The 11,494-nt window shown below is 32.6% G+C and overlaps 1 protein-coding gene across 2 annotated transcripts; it reads left to right on the top strand.

Annotated features, from left to right (window-relative positions):
- Positions 1-3,769: 3,769 nt before the first annotated feature.
- LOC110792331 (transcription factor bHLH123) lies at positions 3,770-7,907 on the top strand. Of its 2 annotated transcripts, none has more exons than XM_021997145.2 (7): positions 3,770-4,427; positions 4,626-5,436; positions 5,615-5,728; positions 5,948-6,013; positions 6,515-6,574; positions 6,708-6,761; positions 6,870-7,907. In XM_021997145.2, the coding sequence occupies exons 1-7, from the start codon at positions 4,147-4,149 to the stop codon at positions 7,020-7,022; spliced, it is 1,539 nt and encodes a 512-aa protein (XP_021852837.2). In that variant the 5' UTR covers positions 3,770-4,146; the 3' UTR covers positions 7,023-7,907. The 2 variants fall into 2 exon arrangements, with proteins under 2 accessions (XP_021852837.2, XP_021852836.2); XM_021997144.2 differs by having other exon boundaries at positions 3,776-4,427; positions 6,515-6,580.
- Positions 7,908-11,494: the final 3,587 nt, after the last annotated feature.

Here is an 11,494-nt window from a genome sequence, read left to right as displayed (position 1 = left end):
AATAAATTAATGGCGGGCATAGAATCTTCAACTCCCCGTTGAGATATTTGTTCGACAAATTCCATGTTACAAGATTTTGTTTCCCTTTATTTTTTAACTATTTTTGACATAAAGTGTTAATGTTAATCCACACTAAATGTAGCTAAACTATGTACTCGTACGTGTTTAGGTTTTATGGCACTTGTTAGTTGTTATATATGCCCGTGCAAGGAAATAATGCTAATGCAATCACTATTTTATAATTGGTACAATAAAAATATACTTATTCCATTTTAAAATAGTTATGCCGTTTTAACTTTTTATCCTAGATGTAGGTAATAATGTAAAAACTTATTAGGATTAGCCTCGATGTATATTTCCAAACTGTCAACTTTATTTTTATTTTTATAAATTAAATAATTAAAAAAATATAAATATTAATTATCAAGGTTGTGGGTTATCAAACAAAAAAGGCAAAAAAGTGCAATTATTTTGATACGGAAGTTATATTAGCACTATAAAAATTTGTATCTTTAACGACAATCTAATTACGACGGGTCAAAAGTCCCGTCGCAAAAGCCTTTTGCGACGGGGCAAACAACTAAACAAAGACGGGAACAACCGGCGCAAATGTCTTTTACGACGGGTTAACGAGGGATTTTCCATTAACGAAGACCCCCTTTTATGACCGGTTCACGACAGGAAATCCCGTCATTAATCAACGATTATTCGCCTTTAGCGACGGGATTTCCCGTCGTTAATGGTACAATTTCTTGTAGTGTAGAGATACAACCTTTTGCTGAGTAAAGAGATTCAAAATTGGAGTCATGGCTAAAACATACTCCCTGCGTTCCTAATCACTTGTAAAATTTTGACTTTACAATATTTATACATTAATTTTGACCATTTTTTTTTTACTAATATACAAAAATTAAATGGTATTGTGTAATATGTACTACATCCGTTTAAAAATGATTTTTACAGTTACTATTTGCACAAATATTAAGACAAAGAAATTATGTGTAAAAAAATGAGTGAATATAATATAATAGGAAAATTTGGTAATATTAATCCAACCTTTGGCCGGTTTTCTTTTATTAATCCCACCTACGACATATTTTTTAATAATCCCACCTTTACTACCCAACGACTTTTATTGGGCTTAAGTGACCGATAACTGGTGAAAAAATCATCGAGATGGTGATGAATTGATGATGATGACTGAATACATCTAGAGAGAGTACTTCCACGTAGGGATATATTACCGCCGACAATAGGTTTATGACGTGTTGGGCCCAATAAAAGACGTTGGGTGGTAAAGGTGGGATTATTAAAAAATATGTCGTAGGTGGGCTTAATAAAAGAAAATCGGCAAAAGGTTGGATTAATATTACCAAATTTTCCAATATAATATGGATAAAGTAAGAGATATTTGTACAAAGAAAGGTGGGTACGCGTCTAAGAAAAAATAAATAAAATAAGAGAAATTGTGTGGAAAGTTGTAAAATTTGTGAGGTAAGAAAGGTAAAATAGTAAAAGCTCATGCACGTTGTCCAAAAATAGTGAAACTGACTAAAACCGAAAATATAAAGATCAGTTTGAAACGGAAGTAGTAGTTGGATTAGCTTAATGTATATTTTTCAAATATCACTTTATATATATATATATATATATATATATATATATATATATATATATATATATATATATATATATATATATATATATATATATATAAAGTGATATATATATATTTTAATAATATATAATTGCATATAATTACAGTCAAAATAGTGTATTGCCATTTTACAAGTGTGTAAGTCAAATTATTTTAAGTATTCAGAAATGGAGGGATCAAGTAGTTTATTATACGTATCTTACGCACATGAAAACTGTGAATACCTAATTAAGGCAATAATGCTTAATTAGGGATAATACGTATGAATACTTAATTAGATGTAGCTAGTACATGTACGGAGTAATTACCCTTGTTTCCATGCACACACATATGCATATTATATACCTCTAGACTCTCCACTACTTAGATCATAACACATGAAAATGCATAACTATGAGTATTCAAGTTACACTATCAACATATCAATTATTTCGTATTTCGAAACAAAGAGATCAATCAGAGTATATATATATATATACTTCTTATCTAACAATGGACTATATTTATTGAAGTGACAAGTTAGAGCCTCAATTATTATTTTCAAACAAATTCATCTTATGAGGTGTCTACTTATCACCCAGTGGCGGACCTATATGTCTCTGGAGGGGTCTAAAGGGACCCTCATTATTTGAAAAAAAATTCTGTTAAATTAATTTTGAGGTAATTAATTGTACTTGAATATTTAATACAGTATATTATTAATTAAGTTGTAATGTAGACAGTAAAATGTACTTGTAGCTTAGTGGTTCCTTGATTATTATGCTTATTGGATCACTTGGATTCAAATCCTAGTAAGAGGAAAATGTTGATCATATTCTTTTTTTTTTTACTTTTTGCCTTTACTTGTCCTTCTACCTTCTAAATTCTTCATTTTTTTTTCACCCTTTTGTTGGTCCTTTTTTCTTTATTCATTTATTTTTTATTTTATTTTTATATGATTCATGATTTTGCTTTTACAAAAATACAAAATATTAATAGTGTTACTTTTTTCTTCAAAATAATTTTGTAATTGGCATAGTATATATAAGTAATTTATTTTATACTCTATTTTTATATACTTATAGTTGCATGTTTTTTGATCTGTTAAGAGGCCTAATTATATAATAGTGTAATTCCCCATACATTGAAAATGATATTCCTATTTTTTTTGTTAGTGTCGTTTTGTGCAATTTTTCAACGACAATTGTAATAAAAAAATCTCCTTCAAAGTATGAAAACTTGTCGTATACACTTTTTTTTCCCATTTTATTTGGAATCGCGCCAAGTTAACCCTGTAATTTGGATTAGGTGTTGATTTTTATTATTATCAAACCCAAAAATTAATGTTCCTAAATCTTCCACACATCTTATTACAGTGTTTATAATATTTTAACTATTTAACTTTCAACTTTAACTCCCTAAATGAGCATATACGAGAATTATAAACCAAATTATAAATTTTTTTAGACCCCTATTTATAAATTTCTGGATCCGCCCCTACTATCACCAACCTTCCCTCAAATGTAGCTACTAATAAAACCATTCATAGACGGAAGAATAACACTATTACAACAGCTTTACAGAAGGCAGATTCTCATTTTCTGAATTTAGTACCTCATGATTAGCATCCAAAAAGAATTGCTCTCATGATTAGCTAACTTGGTTATTTTACACAACCTTTATTTTTTCTTTTTCTTTTAAGTACATGTACAATTTAATACACATAACTACTCGCATTATAGGGTTATATTCAATGACTCAAAACAGAATACTTTATATTTTTGTGCACACTTTGATTGACTATGAAGCAATTAAGTAGTGACAGTGTGACACCAAGCTTAGTTTTAATTTACACTACTTCACATTCATGTTTGCTAACACAAAACTATTATTATAAATGTTTCTCAATATCGACACTTTGGGTGTGTCTAATAACTATAAATTGAGACCATTTTAATAAAATCCCAATGCCTATGTTATTTTTATATTTTATGTATTGATAAAAGTGGAGTATGCGTATAATACATGGTAAATGAAAAAAATGAAAAAAATGAAAAAGTGTGTAGATTAAAAGAAAATGGAGGGAGTATATAAATTAAAACATTGCACTCAATGTAGTTTACAAAATGGATTAGGGTAAGAGAAGATAATTATGCGACTTAACAAACATCATTAGCTACTTAGCTAGCCATCGTTTTTAAATATTTTACAAAAGTCAGAGAATTTCATTTCAATATGACCTTTCCTTGATCTCATGATCACCCAAAAAAAAGAAAAAAAAAAAAAGCAAAAACAAAACTTGAATCGTCAACCACATCCATCTCAAATGGTATAAAGTCGGCAATATAAATATGTGGTCAGATGTAGCGGTCCATTTTTCATTATTTTCATTTTTATCATCAACCCCCTCAAAAACCTAAGCAAATATCACTTGTAACACAAGCTTAGTAAAATAAATCAAGGTCTAAATATACACACATATATATATATATATAGTTTTTTTTATCAATATGGCTGAAGAATATTGTGGAGGAGCAAATTGGTGGGATTCTACATCAACTAATAGAAGTAGGTTCGACGGCGGTGGTGTTGGAGTTGGCGGTGGCGGCTCCTCCTCAACTTCCTCAACTACAACCCTCTCTAACAGTGGTGGCGGTGCTGGTTACGGGTGGTTGACCGAGGGGCCAACCGCGGTAGATAATAAGATGGACGCTTCTTCACTTCAGCTCGTGGGTCTTGGTTTGTCTTCTCAAGCCATGGTAGAGTGGAACCAGCAACAAACTGCAATACTGTGAGTACTACTATAATACCAACAATTAATTATTTTAAAAAAATAACATCATGAGATGGAGAAAATAACATAATTAAGGAGAATCGTAAAGAATACGTTGTACTGTACTAAGTGGACTTAAGAATTTTTAAGTTGCGTAATTATGGTTTTGATTTCAATTTCGTCTTTTTGTTGTCTTTTTTGTTTGTTTTTGGACAGTAGGAGTCCTGAGAAAGCTGAGAATAGCTTTAGGTCCATGCTGCAAGAGGGCATGGGTCTAAGCACAAACTTCCAGCAAGATGCGAGCGGTGGTGGTGGTGGTGGTGGTGGTGGAGGAGGAGGAGGAGGGGTCATGTTCGGTGGTAATAATTCGCCACAGCTTCACCAGTGGAGGCCGGATAAACTGTTTCCGAGCAACGACGATTCTAACTCGGAGTTTAAACAATTAGGCCGCGGATTTTCCTTAGATAATCAACCACAATTTTCTCCTAGTGGTAGCTCAATAGAAAGCACGGTGACTTGCCAAGGACTAACCGCGCCCTCAAGTTTTCAGTTGGATTCATCCTCCACAAGCTCGGTTTTCGGTAGCCCTTCCAGTATCTTGCAGGGTCTTATGGGAACAGAACAACATAGCCAGCAACAACATGCACAACAACAACAACAACAACATGCACAACAACAACAACAACAACAACAACAACAACAACAACAACAACAACAACAACAACAACTTAATTCAAGTAATTACCAGCACAATTATTTTGGTATGGGGGCTTCAAATGATCATCACCAACAGTCACAATTGCCGTCTCCTTGGGCGAAAGTGCCTCAATTTCTTAGAGCTACTTCTCCTAAGCAGCAGCAGCAACAGCAACAGCCGCCGCAACAGCAACAAAACCAACTTCATTTTATCAACAACGCACCTTACTGGAGTGCTTCAGCTCCATTAACTGATGTTAGGCCCAACTTCTTTTCGTCGTTGCAAGGTGCCCAATTGCCCAACATGCCAACATTCGAAGAGAAACCAAAGGTAAATAACTAATTATATTCCATTCTTTACCTTAGTAACGTACTAGGGTTTTGACAACTTAATAATATTTCTGGTAAGTCATTTACTTAATGGGGATATTTCCTAAAATCCCCGTCGATATAATTTTATCAAGGCATTATATTGAATTTGTTTCATTACGTACTTGATGTTATGGTAGACTACAATGGAGGTAAGAGATACAAACTCAATGGTGAAAAAGAATGGTCCGGAGAATAGTACTAAACGAACGAGGAACACCGATGGTGCTTCGTCAACTTTACCACCATTTAAGGTATTCATTATTCTTAATACCAGTACAATTTGTTATATGCTGCTATTTCAACAAATCATACTTCATAAGATGTAGTTTCTACCCCGCCTTCATTGTACGTGTATATGCAACTTCGTATTTGATTTGTTCAAATAATACATTGATGAAAGAATTACCTAGATATAGCCAGGTATATTGTACGTACGTTACTGATTGATTGTGCGAAAATCTCTTTACTAGGTAAGAAAAGAGAAGATGGGGGACAGAATCACTGCGCTTCAACAATTAGTTTCGCCTTTCGGAAAGGTAAATTTTAAACAAGAAAACAATGTACCCTTTTCTCAATTTATTTCAACAATTTTGTTCATCGTATAATTAAGTTGAATTGTGTTTGTGTAACGTACCACACTACCACTACCATTTCACAAAATTTAAAGTTGAAACACTCTAGACCAAAACATGCACTAGTCGTGTATATCAGGCTTAATCACCCCAAATTATGCTAGAAATATATATCCAACGGAAATTTAGGATAAAATTCCATGGGGATTCTGTGGAGCTAAAAAACCCAGCTAGCGTTTCTATCAGCTTTAATTTTTTACTTTTAGCAAAAGAGCTAAGCATGGCACTGATTGATGATTCATCATACATTTATATGTCATTCTTTTATTTTTCAATCAATTTTTGGTCGAAAAAAGCTTACTTTTTATGCTTTTATTATTTTTTTTGTTGCACACTAATTAATATTATTGGTCCATATATGAATCATGGTATATTTCTTTATTTCCTTTTTTATACCTTTTACAGACTGATACTGCGTCTGTCCTCTCTGAGGCCATTGAGTATATCAAGTTTCTCCATGAACAAGTCAGTGTAAGTTTATTAATCTTCTTTTTTATTTAAAATATTATGACAAAATTAGAAAATAAATAAACAAATATAGGTCGAAAAGTTTCATTTATTCTAATATATACAAAATGGGATTATTATTTATTTACAGGTTTTAAGCAACCCATACTTGAAAAGTGGAGGCTCCTACCAACAACATCAACCGGTATATATTCGCTTTAATTTTTTAACTAAGATTTTTTTTGTTTAATTAATTAATAACAATACTATAGCATATTATAAATTTATGTGGGGTGATTATGCCTTAATGTAGAGTAACGAAAAGGCGAAGATTGATTCAGACGGTCCGAAACAAGATCTAAGGAGTCGAGGATTATGCTTGGTACCGGTTTCTAGCACGTTTCCTGTAACACATGAGACCACGGTAGATTTTTGGACACCTACGTTTGGAGGAACTTTTAGATGATAATAATAATAATAATAATATTCATAAGAATTTATTCTTGATACGATGGTGATCGAAAAAAAAAGGGAAGTATATATCTCTTAGACGGAATCTCCCTATACAAGTTGAAAGATCGAGATTAGTCGATTGATGAGATCTATCGATCGAGGAAAGAAAAGGGAGAAAGAAAGAAAGAAAGAAAGAAAGAAAGAAAGAAAGAAAGAAAGAAGATGGTGGATTAGATGACGTTATGAGAATGCAGCCATATGATTTTAAGAGTGTAGTACTAGCAAGGACATGGGAGCAAGAAAAGAAAATGGAGGAAAAAGAAATTGTGAATATGGGGAAAAGAAAGGGAAAGGAATATGGCTTTCAATCCAATTGATAGACAAAAAGAAGAATGCATGGACCAGTTGAATGAATAACCAAGAGATACATTTTTTAAAACAAAAAAATCAAAAAAAAAAAAATCAGGGTTATCTTGGGGGACCATGGAGCAAGCTAGGGCTAAGAGAAAAATACTTATCATCTTTGTAATAATTAATTGCATGATTATGATTTAATTAGTTTCAAATTGTTTTAGCTAGAATTAAGGTTGGTAAGAGTTTCACCAACAAGGAATGTTAGAAAGTGATAGGAGGCTCAATTTATAGGATCGAGTAAATTCATCTACTAGCTTTGGATGAAGATATTAGCACTCCATAGACATGTAGTTTCTCGATCTTGATCATGTGATTGAGAAGCAATTATTGAAAATTAACTTATAAGTCTTGGAGTGCTAAAATCCTCATGCAATTTGTTTGTATGGAAGGAAATATAAAGAAAACTCTTTTATTTTTTTCCACATACATACTGGTACCATTAGTTGTAATGTCATTAGCTAGCTTTTAGCTTTTTTCAATTATATACATATCATTAATACGCATATTTAGCTATTATATATACGTAGTACAACTTTATTTTATGATGACATAATGATGCAAATTTAATACACAATATTTTTTTTATTCATTTTTCTAAGAGAACGTCTTAATTACCTTTCAAACAAGCACATGTATAAAATTACTAACTTTGAAAGTTACATGATTATCATAGAGATGTAGGGTGATCGTTTGGAATAATTGAATTCCAAAATAGGAGTGAATGTGGGGGATGACATTGGATTGGAAATCTAACTTTTAGATTTGTTTATGTGATATGGAATATGTTAGTGGGAAGTGCTAAATGGGGTCCACATTTTTCTACTTTTTCGGATTTATTTATACTTTTATTTAATTAAAATTGTGTATTTTTTGTAAAATAGATAAAAGAGGAAGAAGCAAGTGTAATTGATGAAGGAGCCCATCATACCTACTTTTGTGCTTTTATCGAATGGTCACATTGAGGAGCGTCCATTGGAAGGTTTCATTGGAGGGGCTAACTGAGAAAACAATGTTTTTTACAAAAATTTAACAATCAAAAGTTTTAGTTTGACTTCTCATCTTGGATTATGTTTTTTATTCAAGGATTTTGGTGCTAAGGATGGCTCACTCACAAAAAAATGTTATCTTTTAAATATATAAAAGTATTGATTGGATTTTTTTAAAACTTTTTTTTACAATAGCTAAATACAAAAATCAAAAAGCAAAAAAATAAAGGACAAATTATTTTTTACTACCTAGAAAAATTGAAAATTTATTTTTTACCACCTGAAAAACTAAAACTTGAATTTTACCACCTAAAAAAAGTTTAAAACTTGTTTTTTTTACCACCTGAACACGCAAATATAGTTGAAACCTATTTGTGTGGCTACCCAATTCAATTTCCCTCCAATTTTTTCCATTCCTGTGTGATGTTCTTTACCTCTTTCACCATTCTATCTTTATTTTCATTGAATTTGGTCAATTTTGTGAATTAGTGGTGGTGAAAAATTATGTGAATCATGGAAGATAAGGAGGTGGGGGAAGATAAGAGAGTTAAATACATGAAATCGTGGAAGAAAAGAACATATCAAAAATATTACCGTTATTGTGATCCATCACATAACATTTTCATCTATTTTTCCATTTTCATGTGGTAAAATAATAAGTTTTAATTTTTTTTAGGTGGTAAAAAGCAATTTTTCAATTTTTTTCAGGTAGTAAAAAATAATTGATCAAAAAATAAAGAGGTAAAGAAATACCATAGGTTAACAATTTCATGTACCTTGGTGATGTTGGGTCTCTCGACTTCGCTTCTATCATCAAGCGGTTTTAAGACATGTGTCTTGCCTTTTTTTTAGCAACCTGGTTTTACTCGACGCAACCCTTTTTACTTTCATTTTTTTCATTTTAAAAAAACCCTAACTCTCACTTTTACTATTTTCTCTCTACTTTTTTGGTATTATTTTTGTTTAAATGTATTTAATTTTTTTTATTAGGGTTACGATATCTAATCAAATTAGAATACATAATTTGATTGCAATGTACGATATTTTTGACTTGGAACTGTGGTAATTTTCGTTTTTTTCTATTTTTTTGAGCCTTTTCATGCAATTGGTATGAAATAAATACTTCTATTTTTGTACATATTGAACAGAATATAATTAACTATTCCTTACGTATTGAACAAAATATAATTAATTATTTCATACAGATTGAACATAACAGAACTAAGTATTCCGTTCAAATTGAACAAAATGATGATACTAGTTCTTTCAACTGTCTACAATGAAAGAGTTGTCGACTGGTCATGTAGTAATTGTTTTTTTTATACATTAATAGTGATTATAAAACCTATTTATGTTATGTTCAATTTTGAACGGATTTATGTTTTGTTCAATTTATACGAAATACTTAGTTCTGTTATGTTGGATATGTAGGAAACGGTTAATTATATTTTGTTCAATCTGTACGAAATAGTTAACTACATTTTGTTCAACCTGTACAAAATAGAAGTGTTAATTTAATACAAGTTGTATGAAAGCCTCGAAAAATCATGAAAAAAACGAAAATTACCTTAATTCCAAGTCAAAAATATCGTCCATTGCAATCTAAATACGATTAGATACACATGAAACTAAAAAAAACAAATTTATTTAAACTAAAATAATATCAAAAAGGTTGAGAGAAAATAATAAAAGTGAGGGTAGAGTTTTTTTTAGAATAAAAAAAATGAAAGTAAAATGGGTTGCGCCAAGTAAAATCAGGCTACGTATAGTACTCCCCTTTTTTATTTGTTCTAATGTCCAATAAACATGTTCTTACCTTGTTCTTGTTTGGGAAAGAAGATAAGAGTAGTAGAAATGTTGAATCTGTTAGCATCAAGACTTGGGTTATCCTATGGAATGATCCAGATTGAGAGATTGATACAGAAAAGAGCCTCTGTGTCACGGTTCGAGTATTTTAACACTAGATCGTGCAAGACGCTCTTGCCTTTTTGTCGAGAAGGACGCAAGCTTTGTGTGCAAATGGTTGTTTCGAGACTCGTAGGATCACAACACACAAGCGAGTGTTCGATTCTGAAATGACACTCGTGCCAATTGACAACAAGAACGAGGTTGATCGGGGAGCCTGTGTGCGCATAAAAAAGCACAGGGCCGACGACGAGAACATATATATTTTACAGGACTCTGGTGGATTTGGGGTGCTTTAGATTAAGTGGAGTCACAATATGTATAAAGGCCTACAATAAAGCTAATGCAACAATCGTTAAGAAGTAAGAAGTAAGGATGCCCTGTCTGGTTGCCCTTCTTTCTCTTCCACCCTTCTCCGGCGTATAAATCTATCACCAACACTAACTCACCGTCGACTTCTTCCTTCCCTTGCGGATGCCATTATCATTCCCTCCTCCCACCTCACTTCGTCTCTCACCTTCTCTCTTCGTCGTCGCTTAATTGAGTTCATATAGTCATCGTTGCAGGGCAACTTTAGTAAGGCTAATTTGGCCGGGCGGGGCTTGCTGCAAGTGGGGGTAATGAGGGAAGGGTGTTGGTAGTTGGCAGAGGAAGATAGGTCCATCATATAGTGCTAGGTTATGTTGGTGGTAGGCTTCCAGTGGTTAGAGGTGTGTTTTCAGTGATTGAGTAAATTTTCAGTTGGTTATGGTGGGGCAACAGTTTGGGGATATATGGTTGTGATATGGCTGGGGTTGGGGGCAACGACGAGGCGGCTGAGGTTGGGGTCTAAGGAGGGGTGGATGGGGTTAGGGTTTGCGGCTAGGGTTGGGGTCGACGCCTGACGTTGGGGTTGAAAGCTAGGGTGGTCGGAGGTTGTTGCAGTTGGTGTTGATGAGGGAGGCGGGAGGTAAAATAAAATTTGAAATAATTATTTTATTTTAAAATAAAACCCCCAATTATAGTGCCACGTGGCTAGGAAAAAAGAAACTTATTTAGTAGGTTATGAGTCGCAAAGCCTGTTTAAAGTGGTCACCTCCAAAGTTGGAACTGCAAGTAATAATCGTTTGTTAGGTCTTTTTAAAAATGAATGTTAATAGTTGAGACTGTCTTAATTTGCCAATTTTTTCTAATAAAGAAA

The sequence above is a fragment of the Spinacia oleracea genome, chromosome 4, assembly GCF_020520425.1.
Source record: "Spinacia oleracea cultivar Varoflay chromosome 4, BTI_SOV_V1, whole genome shotgun sequence".
NCBI classification, from domain to species: domain Eukaryota; kingdom Viridiplantae; phylum Streptophyta; class Magnoliopsida; order Caryophyllales; family Amaranthaceae; genus Spinacia; species Spinacia oleracea.
The sequence above is the reverse complement of the archived record's forward strand: the minus strand, read 5'-3'. Positions and strand labels throughout refer to the sequence as shown.